Raw genomic sequence first — 21,811 nt, 5'->3', positions numbered from 1 at the left:
TGGCGTCTCCAGGAGAGCAGTGGACTGACGAAAGATCGAGAAGAAACCTTCATGGTCAAACCATTGTTGAGTTCAACTGTTTCTTAATGTTGTTTTTGCTCTGTCTTCACATTATTTATGTTTGAGTATTTATGTATCGAAGAATCTACTATTTCCAGAATTCTCTTACTGTCCGTATGTGACTCACGTATCTTGAGAACCGTTTATTTGATCAGCTTCACACTTGGAACATGTCCTGTTTAAGGGCCCAAGGAAAAGCGGTATCAAGTTTGGTGGGATTTGAACATTGACTGTTGATAAACAGGCGACCAGCGCTCTGTAGCAGCTGCAGCTGGGACACATCAACGTAAGGGACATTGTCAATCGTGTCAACGCCGTGTTCACAACAACAGATCCTCAAGTTTGGGATTCTACATGCACTGAACTTTAAATAAACAGGTGAACGTCTCTTTATGCCGCAGAACAATGAATGCAGGTCACTTCTACAGTTTCAGACAGAAAACGGTGACCAGCATCACCACAGGCCCAAAGCCAACAGCCCATTTAAAATCGGTAGGTTTAGAAAGGGCACTGCACTGGAATGAATCACCAACAAAAGGGCACCCGGAGAGCACCCACCTACGCTTCGGCTAATTGGCCACTTCACCACCACATTGCATGTAGATGTGTTGAGATCAGACACATAAACAATGGAAGATCTTTTCTGCAAACGTCTTGCAATTTCACCGGTTCATAGATATTAGTGTTGTATAAAGATTTCTGCTTTTTTTTAATTTTTTTTTTTTTTAAACTCACAATGTTAAGGAAAAGTGACACAATATCCTTGATCCACCCCTTTAATTGAATCCTCTGCCCACTCTTCAACCTTCCACCGATGTTCAAGAAAAACGGCTTTGTGTAATCCTGCAAAAAGAAAAACAGATAAAAAGGCAACGAAAACATAACCTTGTTGGTGGAGGTATAAAAATGTGCTCTACATGTAATGAGGGTAGTGTATAAACAAAGTAAAAATGTCATATTGTCATATCATGTGGCGATGCTCTCATCACAACATGACATTCCACATGAGAATAAATGACACTTTAGAGGAGTCGCTTTAGTTCCGAGTCCCCACTCTCTGTATGGCACTAACATAAGGCTGTGAAATGACTTGGACGCTGGAACATTATTCTGTCCCTTGGATAATTCATATGTTGCCTTAGTGCACATCAGCAGTCCATCATTACATGTCAGCAGTGAAAGCCCTTCGAGCAGCATTAACAGCAGAGCCTGTGAGGGGAGTCCTCAGTTACACATTGTTCTGCTGTAATAGCTGTGGCACTGCCTGGTTTAATAGCCCACTACACTCATAGTGCCACAGTTAAGTGCGTGTTCACTATTGACACCACACAGAGAAAAAAGCCTGGTATTGTATTGTATTGTGTTCATAGCTGTTGGAGTAGCTGCTCGAAAGAGCAGCACCGGTGATGTGCAGTGCTTTTAGAAGTGGGATCATAACCAGCAGGACTCATTAAAACATGTTCTCTTTTGATAAAACACATCTTCACATGTGAGTTGGGCCTGAGAGGACGTCAGAGCGACTGAGCAGCAGAGCAGCACGGCTGAGAAAGGCTTCGGAAACAGAAAGGGGCGGATTGTGAACGGAGATGATCTGAATGAATGAACACAAATCGTGATTTTTCATTTTTCACACTTTATGAAAACGTCTTGTAAAGTCGATTTTTTTTAACTGATATGTGGCACATAGGGAAGTTCTCTGATGATGTTGACTGAACTTTTTTTTAAACAACACTCCTTTCAAACCCCCCCAAAAAACTATAACTATTATAGTTATATATATATGAAGGCTATTGTTATGATGACATTAGTAGAAAAGATGATTTATTTTGGAAAAATAAAGTATATCATTTTGCAATTATTATTATTATTATTATTATTATTATTATTATTATTATTATTATTATTATTATTATTATTATTTATACAACAGTAAATAAACAGGTAAGGGTCAGGAGTGTCAGGAAACCAGAACACACCTTAGCAAACCCTTGTTTAATTTTTTCCCCCCTGCTTAATTCATCTCTGTGTGCCAAATTGCCCAGAGTTTAATTTCCATATGTCTTTTAAACATAAATTATAGAGTGAAGCAGATACATTTTTATAAAAAGAACATCCTCTGCATTATGTCTCGGTAATCCAATCCCACTAGATGCTACTTTTGAGCAACTGCAGGGAAAAAAAGTGGTTTGGCGAAGGCCCCGCGATCTGTTGAATGTAGAGTTTGTTTGAAGGGTGAGAAAATATGTCATTTCGGAGTCGTGGTTTATTCCAACGTAAGAGAGCGCGCACCAATGAGAGCCCTCTACGCTCCACCCTATACCTGCCTCCTCTCCCTCCGCCTCCCCCCCTCTCTTTTCCATCCACATACTCACTAGTGAACACGACCTGCAGCCTGCCACATCTGGAGACGCTTCCCTACACGACAAACTTCTACTTCTTTTCGCCTCTTGGCTCTGCGCGGAAACACAGTTGTCGGTCCGTCAGGGTGTCTCCATAGTAAGTAGAGATTCTTGAAGCCGAGTTGGCGTTTCCTCTCTCCCTCTTAAAGTAAACTGAGCCCGTTCGGGGGAGTTTTCATACATTCGGTATAGCTGCGTGACCGCCGCGATAGATTTCGGGGAAATAACCTAAATGGCACTTTTACGCGTAATGTTTTCAGAGAGCGACGTGCGTAAAGGGAGAACGCGTGGGGCAGTGTGCGGTGCGTAAAGGGAATTGCAGCGTCGTAGTGCAAAGACTGAGTTTGTTCCCAAATCTTTGAGAAGTAAATAATAGCATCTCTGCTCTGTCACAATATTGTTGTATACTGCCACATGCTGAAAGTAAACCCTGTCAGCACGAGTCTGTGTAGAGGCTGACATGAGTCACAGGGAATCAAATTGGGCAGAATTCAACAGCAGACCGGTGATGGAGTGACACATCCCGGTGCTTATTTCTGTCCCAAAACACTGATCTAACATTTTCTGGAAGGAGAGGACTGGAATAAGCCATAAGGGCGCACGGCTCCATGCTGAAGTGTTTAAGTTAGTCTGAGGGGAAATTTAAAAGACCTAAAAATACAGCGTTGGTTTCTTCCCCTACAAAGACTCATTTGAACTTCCCACCGCAGAGCGAGAGCGACATAAATAGTTCTGACATGTGGATGTAATTTCAGAAGAGGAAAAAAAAAAGAAAAAAAAAAAAGAGACAGATGCAGAGAAATAAAGTGAGCGGCGCTGCGCCTGAGCCGAGCATATAGTAGATTATAGGAAATTAAAGCGAGGGGCAGAGAGAGGCGATTACAGAGTTATGGTTTCACAAGCCGCCATAAGCGTCGCGCGGCCAGACGGAGTGAAGAAACTCAACTGTCTCGACCTCCAGGAGAACCAGAGCAATTAAAGTCGTTTCATCTGAGCATCACCAGCGTCCGTTCGAGTCCCCTGCGAGGTCGAGCCGCCTCAGGGTCAGGGATGGGATCCGCTGTGCTCCTCCGCAATCTGGACTTTCTGCTCATCTCACTTCTCAGCAGTTTATGTCTGGTAAGTCCTTTTTTTTTTTTAAACATGAAATCGTGTTTGTTTTTTTTGTGTGTGCGTAAAAATCAATATGTTAAATGGAATCTGCAGGTCCAAAGACTTATTGACAGGAGTTCATGTGACTGTTTGTGCATCAATAATGAGGACGACACCAACACCAGGATATTTAATCAGACAAAACCTGCAAATATTTACTTGTATCTATTGATTCATACAACATATGCTCATCGGAGCTATACATTATGATCTTGGTTGTCTGGTTTGGGTTTTGTAAAGATCATTGGCTTAAATGTTTAAAAGTCACAAGCAACTTAAAAGACAAGAGGAGCAGAAGGGTGGAAACCTCAAGCTTTGCACTCACATCACCTCCACTCCTCATATTGTGTCTATGATGCATGTCTGCATGTCACACTTCTTCTGGAATTGCCTGTATTGCCGGTGGACGTTGGCTGAATTGCAAATAGGTTGTATGTGTGTGAGCTTGTAATTGCAGGAGACAGGGTTGTGTATTGACTCACATATCGACAGTGTCGTTACTGGACTGAACAGGTTCACAAGAGGTTCCAGACAACGAGCTGGTGTTTGTTAGCGATCCCACTCTCGTCCCATTAAATGCATCTTCCCCGAGTTACAATACAACGCAGCGTTTGTGTGAGGCAGCGCCTGCAACCCAGTTCCTGTCATAGGCGGGACATTGTATTTACTACGGATTGTTTCACAGCTCTCATGCATGAACTGCATCCTGAACAGAAGCCACTATACTTGCAGTCAGACTGGGAGTAAATATTTCATTCATAACTCCAGCAGCACCTGAAGAGTTTTCACCCTCCCCCCCACTTCACAGCTGTAATGATTTACATTTGCCCCGACATTGTGATTTACAATTACATTCTCAAATATTGCCATAGCTGTTACCAGAAAGCACACACGCTCGCATTGTGCTGCAGGCGGAGCAGCACACCAACTGGGTTCTGTGTGTTTTGGCTGACGCTGTTCTGCATTCAACAGGCAGTTCGCCCAGGCTCTGAGGTACAGTGCATTTTCCCAGTGATGTGGTCCGTCACTGTACCGCAGTGGACCTCGAGGCTCATTGGTTTAGATGGCAGAGGAAAACAATTATAACATAGCGGCGTATTTATAGCTGATTCAACATTCAGCCGTTAAAAGGCTCTGTCTGTGGACGGTGTTTACCCGTTTTTAAGTTTGGTGTTTGCTTAGTCTTCCTGTCCACAAAAAAGTGATTTTTCGCTTTTTCCAGACTGTGACCAGAAGGGACGTTGATTTCACCGAAAGCCACAGCTAAGAGTGGAAAGTCTGTGTCTCTTTCTAAAGAAAGAATGCTCAGCTTTTCAAATTGAGATACTCACTTGTCAAACTACAGGGTTGAGACACTTTTCCAGAGGCTCAACAGGCGAGTGACGATGTCCTTAACCAGTGCGACACCATGAATTGGTTGGTTCTCGCCTTGTTATCCTGCCTCGTTATCTGAAGGGAATTGGAAGATGCTAGAGGAGACAAGGAATCTCTCCGTTGTGTTTGACACCTCAGCAGGCATGCTGCAGTGACAGCTCACAGACAAAGCTCTACCTCATACAGCCTTTGTTCACTGTGACTGGCTGTCTCTCCCAGTCAGTTATTACATTTGTTAAGCGGAAGCGCTGCTTTCAGGAACCTCACTGAGCATTTAATTTATACCTCATGACCATGTTTTCCTGCGTGATGACTTGCATGTGTCTGCATCCTCACTGGAGGAGCTGTATATCTGCATCTGCTTGGCCCAGTTAAGCACCGCGTCGGCTCAGGACAAAATAGGACTGTGACGACTGTCATGTTTTGTCGTGCACGAGGCAGTTTTGACTAGTTTGTGACTAGATGGGGAAAATAACTCTTGTTGACAACCTTAAGCCCAGAGCTTATTTTTTTTTCTTTTAAAGAGAAATGGTGGCTTGGTTCTTGGTTCTTCGTAGATAAATCAATATTTGTAAGCATCAATTTCATTAATATCTTTCAGAATAATCCCAATCTTCCATTAATGATACATAAGTGTCAAAACACCTATAAACATAGTCTCATTTGATTCCCATTGACGTGATAAATCAATTTGAAACCATAGAATTAGTATTTTAGTCCGAAGTTTTATCAAAACACGTGTAACAGGAGAACAATGTGTCATATAACTTGTTTTGTTTTTTTACAAGTGGCTGCCCCTCTTATGATTTATAAGTCTTCAGAGTTAATGTTGTTAAGAGAACAAAGTGCGTGCACCTTTCAGAGTAGCTTTATCCACTTCTGCCAAATTATTCTCAATGGAACTTCACAGCACAGTTTAGAGTGCGGAATAATCTAATCTCAAATCTGTCTGTGGTAATTAGGGGCAGCAGATAACATCTCACTAATAAATCATGAGCTGCTTGTGTATTTCAAAAGTAGGCTTTAATATTGAAATTCATTTCTGCATGCCCCCTTGGACAGAACCCAAACATGACTTATGATAATGTTTGGGTTCATGTCTGTCTGAAGCACGAAGGGAAGCATCTCCTTGAATCCATTCCATAAATTTGGTTTCCACTGAGTAAAACTGTGGAGACTTCGGTGTGATCCTTTCTTAATATACTTCACGCAGACTTATTTAACAAATTGTCTCCACTGCATGTGTAAGGCTGAGTGATGGATTATGGATTATTATTCTAACTGTTGTCTCTCAAGACACAATTATAATAATTTAATTCATTTCAAAGAATCAATGACTAATAACAAATGGAGGATTTTGTAAAAACATGTTTTGATAATCTCGCAATAATTACTATCATTACCACTACTAACAATAACGGACATTTCCCCCACATTTTACACCCTCAGCTGGAAAGATAGATAAAAAAGATAATGAGACATCTTTCAAGGACACAAACAAAGGGGGAGTTGTTTTGCAATTTAACGCACAACACTCATTCATTTCCATTTGAAAAACAAATGACACCTCTTAAAGAAATTACATTTCACATGAAAGGAAAATCCTGATCATAATTGCCTCTTATGTTGTAAGACATAATGTGTGACCCCTGTAACTAGTCTCTTTGCATAAATAGGATCTCATCAAGTCATCAAGTAGTTATCCAAAGATACGTGTAATATTTCTTCTTCGAAAAAAACCCCAACTAGACCTATGATATATATATTTTGACTTTAGTGCTGACATTATCCCAAAAAGTTGAAGAGAAGAGACCCCTAAGCGGCCGAAGTTACATATTGTACGTTAAAGGCAAATGTCTTCCTCGTAAAAGGTTTTAGAGTAAATCTCTTGATTTCCTCCATGTACGAGTAAACCAGTCTTTCATCTGTTTGAACACCAGATATTGGACCTTTGATGTTGTCATTTAGCACGTTACGAGATGCTACAGCAAAGTGCTACCTACAGCACACGTAACCATGATTTCATGCTGTATTTACTCAGGGAGTTCAAACGGATTGGACGTGGCCTTAATCTTGATTCTCTCTCTGAGCAGGCCCCCATTAAGACAGAGGAACAACAAAGGCCTGCCAGGATCAATTTGCTCCTCTCAGAGTACGGTTCTGTCAACCTGTGTGTCATTTCTTATCCCTCTCATTGAAGGAAAGTCCCACAGCCATGCTCACACAATAGGTATAATCTGTTAGTTTCTTCTCTTTTATTCTTGTCTGTTCAAAGGTTTGTTCTATTAAGGGCTCTGTGTGCGTGTGTTTGTGTGTGTGTGATGCAAGACCAGGCTTCATAGTGTGACCTTTACTGCTCCCAAGAGGGGGCTCAGAAGCAGTAGGAGGTGTGTCAGCATTGATTAGGTGGCAAAGTGAAGTTTTGGTGGTGAATTACCAAAGCCTTCAAACCATAAAAACATAGGAATTAAGTTTTGCTGTCTGCTATTTGCATGTTTTTTTTTTTTACCCACTCATTGATCTGATTTTAGCCAGAGCAAATGAGGCTTCTTTTTAATCAATCCATTAGAGGTGGGCTTTTATGCTTGGTCAAACCAATCCCCACTGGGATTTGTTAGCATCACAAAGCCTTTTTGCAGTATTGACTGAGGTGCAGTGACGTATTAAGTTGCCTACTAATGTACCAATCGGAGCGCACCGCACTGCACTGCACAAAAACAGTGAAACAACATAAAGAAGCTCCTTATTAACAGACCTGGCCAATATGACCATGTGAGTCCACATCTGAAACAAAAGCTACCATGTTGGCTCACGGACATTATGGATTATGGAGGAATACTAGAATACAGCATTTAAAAGCTATGAATGCTGTTATTTCGATTATGGGTGTAACAATAATAATACATTTTATTAATAGAGCCCTTTTCAAAGTACTCAAAGACACTTTACAAATGCTAAAATTAACATAAAAAGCTACACACTAAAAACATAGAACACACAACATACATCACACATTGAAAGCAGTTCTAAATAATGATTCTCCAAATCCACATTCATCTTTTTTTCAGGGGATAAACAACATATTCCAACATCCCTGATTTGATTGTGCCAGTGGGGTCTGCAGTGTCCGCTAATTAAACATCTTCAGCTGATTAAACTTCCCCAAATTGTGATCACTTGATCATGATTGGACCGAAACAGTCACTGCCTCGTGCAGCTGGAAGACCAAAACATGTAATATTTAACAAAAAAAGACAACCTGACCCATCTTCAAATAGGTTAATCATTTCTTGATTTACACATGTTATATTGTTAATTGTGAAATTATCTTGTAATGAAGGAGGGCTCAACAGCAGCGGGGGCTGCAGGTTGGGGATATTGCGGTACTGTGGTTCCAGCGTTCTTTGCTGCTGATTGTAATTGTATTGTAAATTGTTGTTCCTCATTGTTTCTTCTGAAAATCCTCCCGATTACACAACACGCCTTTTGTTTGATAGCTGTCATACTGCTCGACTGTAGACAACACCGGCAGGAAGGGTGAAACCAGCTCAACGGTTGTTGTGACATGTCTGCTACTTTGACTTTGATACTAATCCTTCAAACAGGGAAAGAATGACACCACGTAGCTTTTATCAGGATTAGAGTTACAAAATTTCATCCAACAGGGAATTCCCACGGTCCCTCTAAAGTCAGTAAAGACAGTAACGTTGATATAATAATATGTCTCCTTTTATCCACTTCAGACTGTTCTCTCTATCACAAAAACGACAGAACTACTGTTGCGGAGGAAACGTCAGCTTTTAAAAGATGAGGCAGCTCTGAACATTTATTGAATTTCTTCAAGTCTCTCATCGCGTTACCCTGGTTTTAGCTGCACAGCGAGTGTGGTGAATTTCCCTTTGCTTTGACATCATCAGTCATCGTGCCGTCTGCTCACACAGCACCGATGGCTGCCCGTAGAGCCTGAAGAGCTGTAATCAGTCAGTTTATTATGCTCACTTTAACTCAGCCCGTCTCTCTTCTTCTACTGCAGCTCCTGTTTTCATACAGATTAGTGTTTGAATACAGTACAGCTGCTGGGTTCGTAGCAGTTCAATACAACATTAGCACTCTTTAGCCAAATCAGAGTCCGTGAGTTATCATTGGCGATACGCTGGACTCACACATAAGCATTCGAGGCTTCAGCTGCTCATTTGCTTTCACGCAGCTACAGAAGTACCAGCCAATCAAATCATGCTTAAATAAACACCCAAGCGCCAATCAAATCAATTAATGTTGAAGAGGAAGCAGAGGCAGCTGGTCAACCTGGGCTGTGTCGGAAAGCCGTACTTGTTGTTGAATGACCATCTTTAAATGTAGAAACAGGCTTTTTTGCTGTCGTTTGTACGACATTGACATTTGTACGAAAGTCGGCCTGTTCCTGCTGCCCCCGCTCCTCTTGTCTCTCAGCCGCGAGTACAATGCATGATGGTAGATATTACTCGATAATTGACCATCGGTTGTGCACTACTTTTCATGATGCATTGTGGGAAACAATAAGTGCACTATAAAGGGTATAAAAATGAATAAAGGATGGTATTTGAATGGTCATTTCTTTTGATGAAGGGTGAAATGCAGGGGAAGTAGAGAGAGATCATATAATATTATGATTTTATATGAGGTATAATTATGTTCTTTTATATTAAACCTATTCTATTTCAGTTGATCAGATACGAAGATAATGCGGTTGTATTTTGTGTTTTGTTCTGTCTGCCCCTTGTTTAGTAAGAGGTTGTGGATTTTCTGTTTTGTTGATGTGGGAGTACATATGGAGAACTTTAAATTAAATCTTATAAAAAAACATATTATCAGAGTATGTGTTGGTCACAATGAATCTAAAAGTCGTACTATTTTTGACTTGCAGACCACACCAGGCCTCGTGCAGTATCTTAGCCACAGTGTGCCTGTAGCTCATACTAATGCCAGTGTTGACTGGTGTACGTGCAAACAGTGGATTCACATTATTGCACTGCTGAACAGGATAAGAGGATTGAATGATGTCACTCCTGCAGGCTGCAATCCTTTACAACCAGGTCTCAGTGTGTAAAAAGTCTTAATCACTTCATAATATGAGGTGGTGCCAGACTGGCATTAGAATAATTGTTGGACTTTATAACCTACTAATGACAAGTTGCTATAATGAGGGTTAGATACTGGAAATAGTAACAAATCATCCAAAACAGTTCAACCCTCATTTAAATGCTGACATTGATTCCAGTGACTTTTACTGACCACTGCTTGTGTTTGAACTCTAATAAACAAAAATGGGATTTAAAAACGTCTGTGGTCTTGGTTGAAAGTGGAGATTTATAATACCAGTTATAGATCGTACCACAGGAAGCCTGGAGCTCTGGGGAGATGGTCCCTAGACACTGCACTCCTTGAGATAAACGTCACATCTTTGAGTCACTGGAACACACCGAAAATAACCTCTTCTCACTCAGCATAGAAAGTATCGTGTCATTGTGCCTGGAAGTTGCAGCAATGGAAATCAGCAGCAGTTTATACAGTTGGAGAGAGGGTGTAATTTAGGGCGCAGCTTGGTTGAAATGTAATTTTTGCATCCAAGTGAGATTATATGTCAGCAGATGGGCCTTTCCTGTTTTGTAATGGAGTTTCACAGCACGTAAAAAACGGTTTGAAGCAGCACGAGGGTGTAAACTGTGCATAAGCCGCTGCACATGCCTTGCCGCTGCAGATCATGGGTCATTCGCTGTCGTCACTGGTCACTTAACATGTTTGCCTGAAATTTCCTGGGATCAGCATGGGATTCGGCTAACAGAGGCAACTTGTAGTGGGAAAATACCCTTCACACACACACACACACAGACACACACACACACACACACAGCGTCATGATCAGTATTTCACTGTGGAGCTTTACAGTAGCCGAGGGAATTCCAGAGATAACTGAGGAGCAGTCTGATTTCTTCAACTTCCTCTCAGAGAAGCACACATCCTCATCTCTTTCTCTTTCCCTTTGCATTGACTGACACATTGTTCAGTTTTCAGGGCCTGTGAGTCAGACTCGTAATGTGTGTGTGAATAGGAGGGTCTTCAGTTTCACCAGCATGGTAAGGTTATACCGTGGCTGTGTTTGACTCAGGAAAGGGCTTGTTTTCTTGACTTACCGTGACCTCTGCTTTTTTTTTCTTAAATTTTCCACTTGAAGAATGTGAGGGTATGTGTAACTCAATGCCACTTTTACACCTCGCTGAAAAACTTACACTTCTAACAGATATTTTAATGATGTGCCTCTCTGCACTATGAACTCCAACGTTCTTAAAGCTCTGCTGTTTGGGCGCGTAGCTCTTTTCCTCTTTTGTTTATCCCCGTAATTGTTTTTATTTGTTTGTTGGTTTGTATATAAGCAAGTATACACAAAAACAACTGAATGGATTTCACGAAACTTGGGGAATGGATGTGTTATGGTTCAAGGAAGAACCCATTCAATTTTGGTGCAGATCATCGGACTGATGCAGAATTTTTTTTCATTTTCTTTAACTTTTCACTGTTATTATTCATATGATTAATGGATTGTGTTGAAAGAAATCAGGCACCTTTAGGGGACTGATATCTATGAGTGTGTGTGATGTGTTGCAGCTTGATTGGATTGAAGGAGACTGTTCTGGTCCTGTCCTGGGCTACATGCTGGGCTACATGTTGGGCCTCTCTCCATGTCAGACCCATCTCTGTCAGCTCAGCTGTCACAGCTTGCCACCACAGTGTTTTGGATCAAGCTTGTTTGGGTTTTCCAGGGGGTCCGTCTCAGAGCGATCTTTGTTATGTAGTTCTGGTGCAAACTGAGGACATGCTCAAGCTGTTGTATCTGCCCACATACCCTAAATCTCTTTTTAGGGTAGAATATGTAGCCTTTTTCCCCCTGAGGCATCCATTGTGGAAGTGCCAGTACTCTGAGTCGTACAGGAAAACAGATTTAATATTCCTTTTGCAGAGTCAGACGTTTGACTTTGACGCCTTCATGATGCATTTTCCTCTTATTTCTAGTCACTCATCGTGTGAATGGTGCATCTTCAAAAGGCAAAGAGCAGCAGTTTGACAAAGTGGAGGCCGTATGCGATGCCAAAGCTGCTCAGACATCTAATAGTTCCACTCCCAAACTTCCCCTTTCAATAATTCTTCTCTTCATTGTCGACATGTCTTAAATGAAATGCCTTTTCCTCTTTCTGCAGACAGGCATTTTCCACTTGTCAGCTGAATACCCGACACATCCTGTATGTGTTGATGGTTATCTCAGGGAAGTTAATTTGACACATTTCACAGAGACATGCCGCTTCTCCCCTGTCAGTCTTTGATAAGGAGGTCTGGGTTTTATCTGCTCACTGACTGTTGACCGTGTCCATTGACATTGTTGGACAGAAGAATTTTATAAAAACTCAATAATTCAAAAAAATCAGGGGGCATTGATGATTGATTGCCAGAGATTATGAGTTTGTGTTCTTTGTGGTCCCTTTTCAGCAGCTACCTGCTGTATCAATATTGTGGTGCAGACTTCCTTGCGGGCAATATGATTGGAATCCCACAGCAGCTCAGTCGAGTTGACATGTGAAAATTCTCAGCTACGTAGATGCCTTTGCCATTGACCGACGATCCTGCTCGGCCCTGCCCCCACCGTTGTTGAAGGGATTGAGTTTCAGATACACAAATGCTCTCAGACTCGTTCTACAACCCCTGAACGCAACAAGGATGGAGTTTGTAGACAGTTCCGAGTCAATTCCCGAAATGATCACGAGCAGGAAAGGCAGGATTTCACACATCAGATCCAGGAGTTTACGTGATTTGGAAGCCACTCAGACTTTGGGCCGGGGCTCATGGCTGAGAGGAGGCCGGACTTCTTAAAAAGGACCTTTATTAGTTTCATTGCAAAACTCAGGGGCTTATGGTTTTATAAGTATGCAGTTCGCTGCTCCAGATTTTCCACCAATAAGTGAAGAAATCCTCACATGGCAGCGCAGCACAAATCTCAGCCAATTTTAACTTCAGATAACAGTGTGAAGTTTGGCTGGACTTTAGCTCAGCTCCATGACATTTACCACACGAGCCAATTAGAGCCCAGACCCTGAATGTGGTTGCAAAGTTATGGTCAGTCATAGTTCAACTGATCTCAAGTTAAATTGCTCCATATGAATGTACTTGTATAAACTTTCATTAATAACATGAACAGGTATAATGTAAATTGTGGATTAAAGGTCAGATTGAGGATTTATTCCAAGCATTATTGATCATTTCTTGAGTTCTTCCAACTTTAGATGATATTGGTCTCCATCAAAGTTCACTGGTTCCCCTTTCTGGACTGGTGTGCTAGGACGAACTCCAACTAACCCTGAACTGTTGTATATTTGTTGTATATTTATTTTGGGGAGTTGAGTTGCATGTTGCATGTTGCATCATCATACAGAAAAAACATGGTAGTGCATTACACCGATCATACAGTTTATGGGGCTTGCCACTCAGTCGTACAACCAACTCACATTCTGCTTCCAAACCTGCACTGAAATGTTTAAAGTGTAGCACATATACATTCGCTGTACGTATCACAACCTGGCAGATTTTCACCAGAAAGTTTCATTAATCCTCAAACTTCGCATCTGACTCTCGCGCTGGAACACTCGTTAGAGGTTGTGGCTCATTTCTGCAATTATTTTTAATGGTGTAATGTGGCATTGGATGAAGAGGAGCTCTGTGTGGAATTAGCTTATTTGATGTGTTAATATTGATGAGGGTTTTTCCACGATGTGCATGTGGATGAAGGCCACAGTGAAGACCTACATTCAGCATGTGCTATAATAGATATAGAAGACTATTCATATTTATTGGCAGAGTTGCAGAACACCATATGTTATTTGCATATCTACAGCATATAATTTAATGCATGGCCACAAAATGTCTTTTTAAAGGAGATGTCTTTTTAAAGGAGATAAACTATGCTAAACAGTAAATGGTTATTTAATAAACTCTCATAATAAAGACATTAAAAGTATCCCAGCTGCAGTATTGCATGTTATACTTACATTACAAATATACAGTGTGTGAGCATATTAAAACAAATGCACTTTTCCAAAATGTTAGCTCTAGAGGGGGCTGCAGGATATCTGACACCTAACTGTCAGTGATGTCACATGAGTCAGCGCTGGTTGGGCTCAAGACTATCAGTTGGAAAATTTTAAAAATATATTTATAAATTGGGGAAACATCAGGAAGAAGTGAGCTTGAGGCTGTTAGCATGGAATTAAAATATCATCTGCTGCCAAATGTGATCATTTTGAGTTTGTGTGTCAGTGTTGTGGGATAATGTTACATACACGAAATGCTAAATTGCGTTGTACTCTATGGATTCGAGTTTTCGGGATAGTGAAGCTCATTTTGATCTCCATGGTATCACTGTGGCTTCAGTTTGACATACAGTATGTGACAAGCCAGAGCTTTTGTGCTAAGTGGCCTAAATTTGAATTTGGATGACTTACAATTATGCAGATGTGGGAAAACTCAGAAACTCTGGTCGCGATCCCTTCATGTGCCAAGGATTTGAAGTTCTGCTTCAGTTCACCGCCCCTTCACACCAGGGATGACATATTGTCTAAATTTAAACATAAGAACTTCTCGTCATTAGGCGAGCGTGCTAACCGCCGGCTTTAGATGGTGGAGGATTTTATGATTAAGAAGAAAAGAAAAAAAACACCACAATCAGCCCATAAAGACGATTTTGTGTTCCAGCGCGTTCCTTCTAAGTGACTGATGTGCGAAGCAAATTCTCTCAAACTGTTGCTTTGCTGTGTTTACAATGGATGAAACAAGATATTGACTTGTAACGTTCTCACTGTTTGCCTGCTGCTACGGACTCTGCCTCGTACCCACGAGCTCCAGTCATTTCTAGTCAAATGAAAACATGGTTCAAAGACCTTACCTTGTAGTAAGTGGAAAGATGACGCTGACAGGGCAGGAGCAGGCCTCTCAGTTGGAGGACACAGTTTACAGTGCAGCCCATGTGTGCTCGCATGTTCTTTCACCCACCAGACAGTCTGATCTTCTTCATCCTCAAACGTATGCATTAACATTTGTGTCCCTAATGTGTATTAAATCCTTTAAATGCAGCCATGAAGGGACACATACAGTATATGCTGTATTTATCTCTGCAAGTTAATCCATTAATGGCTCACCGCATTATTTAGTGGCTTTATAGAATAAGATTTGCCGGAAAGCATCTTTTTATAGACTCACTCGAGCTGCGAGCTGCATTTGAAGAGTGGTGTCAAAAGGTTGAAACTTAAAGGGGACATAGCATGCCCATTTTACCACAAGTTGATATGGTTCCTTGGGGTCTTAATGAAATGTCTGTAACATACTTTGGTCAAAATACCACAAGGATCATTTAAAACAGCACCCTTTTTGCCCTGTATAAAACAGCCCTCCACAGAGTGACCTGTTTTGAGTGCCTGTTCCTTTAAATGCTAATGAGCCAGCTCCCCCCTCCCCCCTCTCCCCCCATGATTTTAAACGATATAAATTACATATTTTATATGATATAAATTATCAAATATGCATCCCATACTTTTCGTATACGTATTCCCCTTCTGTTGTCCTGGAGTTTTAATTTTCCCAATCACATAATTAAATGTCCCCCTCTGCCCATCCACTACAAGCACACAAGCAGACAGACAGAGAGAGAAAGAGAGGGGTGGGGGGCTATGAAGACCATCATTTACCCCCGAACCCCGACATTCAACGGGTACAACAACAAGCGGAGAAAGCAGACCATGTAGGGAGACTTCCAGTTCCTTGTTACGACACAAAACCCAGGAAGCTCAATCGAGTCGCTCAAGCATGACGTTTCTGACTTAGAGGAACCATAACAAAACGCGCGAGTGTTTTTTCCCCAGAGTTTTTGGGTTGGTAGACATGCCAGATACCCACATTAACCTGTAGAAGCACTAACAAAGTGGAATTTGCATGCTATGTCCCCTTTAAATACTGGTGCTAGAGAAAAGCAAAAGGCACCTTGTGTACAGTTTTTTTCATGTTTTTTTACTTTTAGTGTCACCGAATGTACAATTATTTCTTGATTAATTAAACCGCTCGATTGAAGCGGCAATGTGATTTTGATTTAATCCTCCTTAATAGCTTGTGTTTGAAGTGGACTTATCTCGTATGTCATGCAAACGCTTTTTCCTGGAAGTCATGCACAGAGTTATAGTACATGTTGTTTTATACTAGACACAACATACTATGTATATTTGTATACATTCTCTGTATATTCCTATGCAGCAATACACATGTCTTTGCCTCTTGATTTTAAATTATGTTGGTTTTAAAATGGCTCCAGTGAAAAGCATTTCAGTCAAGGTGACCACCAACACAAGGTTCATTCTCTTTAATACGCCTCTTCAGTAATTCAAACAAAAGGGTGGAACATTAGCGAGCAATGAGAGAGACACCTTGGCTGATTAAGTTTTTGCCTAATTAGCCCAGAGTATAGTGGTTTTCTTTGGAAGACAGCTACAATTAGTGGTTTTATACAAACCGTGTCCTTGTCCTGGTTGTTTGCAGAGAGCCGGCTTCTCCATGTACCTTTGGTTTTGAGTGGAAAAGCCGCTGATTGCTTGAAGTGTTGACCTTTAAATGCATCACCTCTTTTTTCTCTACTCCTTCTTTGCTAAGATGTTTAACTACATCCACCCTGCACTGATTGCTGTGTTATGCTGGGCTCTCACTGGTAATGGCACACATCTTGCTGCAGAAATGATTTTCATTAGAAAGGTTGGAAGAGTGTCACATTGACTTTTGACTCCAAAGTGTTTGTTACGGTGTCGCACTGGTCAGACTGACCCCATTCTTTGCACCCCAGCTCCCACTGTTTGACTGTGTGTGTGTGTGTGTGTGTGTGTGTGTGTGTGTGCGTGTGTGTGTGTGTGTGTGTGTGTGTGTGTGTGTGTGTGTGTGTGTGTGTATGTGTGTCGCCTCTGCGGACAGGCAACACATACACACGTACACATATTTTTCTCCTTCATTGGCTTTACTTTTAACAGTGATTAAAATTATTTTCAAGGCACTATGGAGTCTGACTGTGAAGCACAGGATCAACTAGTAGAGCTGGTTCTGGCAATTTCCATTATTTATTAATCTGTCTATACACTCAATCATTTGATTCACCTTTTAATGTATAAAATGTCAACATACTGATATATGCTCATATAAAGTGAGACATAGTAACTCCAAAACCGCCAAATAATCAGTTTACTATCAATATCACTTGGGTGAAATACATATATGTACAAATTCGAAATGTATGTTAATACATCCAGCACAACACAGCAATCATTGCGAATTTCTCAATTTCCTTGAAATGTAATTGATTAATTAATTAGACACACAATATCTCAGATGGTATTGGTGTATTTATTTATTTTAACATAGACAATTTATATGTATTTAATACATTATTAATCCATTCAGATATTTTAATTTGATAACAGTTTTTGTAAATCTACTATTTCTTGTTTAATTGCAATGTTAATTTGCAACACTGACTGATACAAGTAAAGATAGTAAAGGGATATCTGCTTCAATATTAACATTGTTTACAGAAATCTTACCAAAACTCTGCCTTTATTGAAAGTGATTTTTTTGGTTTCATCAGGTTGCATGTATTCCTTTAAAATTAATTTGATGGCGTGTACAGAAATATACGAAATGTATTTCCATCCATGTGCGACTGTGTTCCTTTTCTTGGTTTTTTTAAAGAAACAACAAAAAACAAACAAGGAATCTACTGAACAAACTGAGGAACCATGTCTAATGCTACCTTTGTGAAAAATAAATAAATATAATGTTGCTTCTGTAGAAATGTACAAGGCTTAACCATTTTTGACAGTGTATGAAAAATAATTATGGTGGCTCCCAGATGGCCACTGATGGTCATTTTAAAACCTCCACACTGGTGACAGCCGTGGCCGAAGGCATTATGTTTTCTGATTGCTTGTCTTGTTTGTCCGTCCGTCTTATTCTCGTTGACACAATATCTCATGGGCTTGGATGTGTTTTCTTCAGATTTGGCACAAAATGCACTCGGGCTCAGAGATGAAGAGACTGGATTGTAGTCGTCAAAGTCACTGTGATCTCATAAAACACATGTAACCATACTTCAAAAACATATTCTGACACATCTTCTGACAAATGATTTAAACAGAAGGTCAACTTCACTCTGACCTCCTCATGCTCTGCACCTCCACTTTCTCTGAAGAGAACATTCTGTCTATTTCCTGCAATTTGACTGGTTTGCAGAGAAATAAAACCTCGGGGCAGTAATTCTAGTGGAAGTTGGTGTTCGTGGTGTTGTTGTATTGGATTGCATCATATAATAATACATTATTTGCTCCTCCATGTAGGAAAATATGGACAAAATGTGAAGAGTTGCTCAGAGTATTCTGTTATGGACAAAGTGAGCAGTAAGATCCGCATGCAGAAGTGGTAGATGGCGGATTGATGGCGGTTGAGAGCCCACATCCATTTAGTCTTGTGAAAGTGTGATTTTGTATTGACGCCAGCTTTTTGATATTAAACGAAGTGGAATATAAATTGAGAAACCTCCTGCAGTCGACTAATTAGAGTGTTGACAGTGAGTCTTCCAATACGAGAACAAGACTCTGCAAATTAGCTGGGTTAATTAGCATCTGAGGCAGAGGAACAGGAAGACGCGGATGTGACTTAACAGAAACAAACCTGAACCACGGAGTCGGCCTCACCTGACAGTCAATTCACCGTCATCTTTCATTTATGGAACCTTTTGTGTGAAAAACGAACCTTTGGAAAGCTTTCAGACATGTTGAGGCTCCTCCTCTTTTCCCTGCAGCCGTGTGTATTTTGGTCAAAGTCTCATTGAAAAATAGATGAGTCCATTAGGACATACCTGCTGTCCATCCTGATAAATATTGTAGAGCCCTACTTTCTGCCACCTCATCTATATCGTCTGCGCGATTATTGTAGGTTGCAATGATTACTACTTAATAAGACTGACCCACAAATCTGACACTTCATTCACAGCTGATACCAAAAACCCCAGATAATCATTTTTCAGCAGCTGAATCATTTTTCAGCAGCTGAATCCGTTTCTCAATATATTCGTGTGAATATCTTTGTGGCAAATGTTGATGAACATTGATTAACGATGCTTTTTAAAGGTTAAAGGTACACTGACATCATCCCATATTTTATCGTCAGCTGCTGCGATTTAGAGGCTTAGAGCCGACGTTTCCAAGCTGAGACTGATACCGTGAACGCTGCACCGCGTGTGCTCAAACTGCCCGATCTGTTACATCTGGGGAAAAACAACCTCTAATGGATTACAAATCCACTACAGAAAATATTTTTAACCTTCAATCCGTATAATCTGTATAGAGAAAATGACTATATTTACATTGATTGTTCCTCATTGTCCTTCCAGCCGTCAGTCGGTCACATCGTCGGTATCATTAGCCGACACTTTCGTGACATCCATTAAGATATTATGAAATGCCTAGTGCTTTTGATTGTTGCATAATCATTAAGCTTTTGATGAAAATGCTGGGTTTGTATTGCTTTATAAAAGTAGCCACCCTTACCTGTATTTGAATTAAATCCCTTGTATAACATAATAATGGTAGTTTTTTTTTTTAACTCAGAGAACAATAGAGTCGCTGCTATCTGGACTCCACAAGATGTGCGCCGCCTCTCAGAGCTCACACAATGTTTCCATCAAGGACAAAAGTGCTGTTCTTCAAGCTTACGACCAGAGCAGGGTATAATTAGGAACTAAATGCTGCTTTAAGTCAGAATGTGGTCTGCGAGCATTTCCAAAGGACAACCAGTCTTGTGGTTTGTGGTTTTTATCATCAAATGCAAATTGCACAGTTGAAGAGGAGTGGCACTGACTCATAGAGTTTATAATATCCAGGAACCTCATCCGCTAAAACATTCATGCGGTGCAATATGTCAAAAGTAACATATTCATGTTTTTTTCCAGATAGAGGACAGGCCATTAAAAACAAGATTCAGCGGACTTGTAATTTTCTAGACCCCAATTTTTTTTTGGGGGGGGGGGGAAGGAACAGGAAAGTCAAAAAAGCCCTGGGGATCAAATGTTGAATATATGCCAACAGCAAGGAAGTGAATGTTAGCTTATGGTGTAAAGAATGGCAATAGACCAAAACACGTACATAAAACAAACATTCAACTGTACTCCCATAATAGAGGCGCTTTGCACAGACCAGAGTAAATATTATTGTATATTATTTATCATCCATGTGATGAAGTGTGATCTGGAAAGAAATGTCTCACTTTATCTGAGCGTTTACTGAGAAATCTCATCCTCTGTGACGGATCAGCCAACACGGGGGGGGGGTATTATTATACAAGTGTGAAACGATAGAGCAAATTAATTCGGCTCGTGTTTCCAGGCAAAATACCAGCGGAGCTGTGATCATAAGGTTAATGTTGACAGTAAAAACATCTACAAGCACTGAATACTGACTGTGTGTGTGTTAGTGTCTACACTGCACAGTGTAACCCTTCACCTTGCATATTTAACAATTTAATAGTTGTGAATGCTAGATGAATGCTAATCTTGTGTTTATCAAACTCATGTGAAGTCTACCCTGAAATAAAAACCACTATCATCCACGCACACACTCTCAGATGCTGTAGCTCACGTCAGTGTGGGAGAAAAAATTGGAATTATGTAAAATTTTCACGAATATACTTGGTTCAGGTGGTGCAGTGGTCGCTTCACAGCAAAAACGTTTCCAGTTTGAATCCCATTTCTGTGTGGAATTTGCATGTTCTACCCGGACATGCAGATTGGTGATGATTTGAGACTCTTAGTGTGTCTGTGTGTGTGCATGATCGTTTGTCTTTGTTAGCTCTGTGATACGCTGGCACCAGTCCAGGGTATGACCCCCACCCACTGCCAGCTGGGATTGACTCCAGCTCCGTGCATGACCCGCAAAGGATAAGTGTTTTAGATAATGTACGGATGCATCACAGCAATGAAATCTGCCGTGATCACTATGTATTACAGCATATTCATAATATAAGTACGAGACATTATGCTCCTTTTATAAACACTGGATGAACTGCAGCAGCTGTTTTCCCCTTTCAGGTACTGTTCTGTATATAAGACATGTATGTATTATATAAGAATCATGCAAAAACCTTTAAAGCAAAATTAAAGCAACATGTATCCATCGGGATTACACAGATTTAATCTGGATGACTGGAAGAGATAAGATCGATGCGCTGGAACATCATGATCTCTCTGGGGTATCGGGGGAAAGTCTGATGTCGCTTTGTCTTGATAAGTGTGCAGTGACATTTTCCAGGTGCAGCACATCTGTGCCTTTCAGTTGTTGGTTGAAATGAACCCATTCAGCTCACGTTGTGGAATGAAGATGAAGATGCTGTTGAAAACCCAACTGTTGTTTTGGATCTCAGCCAATCACTCAGCCCTGTGGACCCTCAGCGGTCCTCTAGCGCCACCATCAAGCTCGTTGTTCTCCCGACACGTTACTCATAAAAACTAAATGTCTGTTTTGCACAAGTGTGATTGCAAAACATTTACAACCTGCAATCATTCCCCTCAGCACCATCATTAAGCCAAACTTTGTTTACCACGGTTTCTGTTGTTTTACAATAAACCGCCGTCCATTAAAGTGTACTTTACTGATAAATATCTCTATTTGAGCGACTGAGATCTGTCCTGAATCACCATAACTTCATCTTTGTTTGGGGCATATCAG

At 40.8% G+C, this 21,811-nt stretch overlaps 1 protein-coding gene across 1 annotated transcript in view; it reads left to right on the top strand.

Annotated features, from left to right (window-relative positions):
• Nucleotides 1–2,431: 2,431 nt before the first annotated feature.
• The window catches only part of pth1r (parathyroid hormone 1 receptor), a 43,728-nt gene continuing 24,348 nt past the window's right edge, over nucleotides 2,432–21,811 (top strand). The window contains exon 1 of the mRNA XM_035170339.2: nucleotides 2,432–3,578. Within this exon, the coding sequence (XP_035026230.1) occupies nucleotides 3,510–3,578 (69 nt within the window). The 5' untranslated portion in view covers nucleotides 2,432–3,509. The remainder of the gene's footprint in view (nucleotides 3,579–21,811) is intronic.

Source organism: Hippoglossus stenolepis, chromosome 11 (assembly GCF_022539355.2).
Source record: "Hippoglossus stenolepis isolate QCI-W04-F060 chromosome 11, HSTE1.2, whole genome shotgun sequence".
In the NCBI taxonomy this organism is placed as follows: Eukaryota; Metazoa; Chordata; class Actinopteri; order Pleuronectiformes; family Pleuronectidae; genus Hippoglossus; species Hippoglossus stenolepis.
The sequence above is the reverse complement of the archived record's forward strand: the minus strand, read 5'-3'. Positions and strand labels throughout refer to the sequence as shown.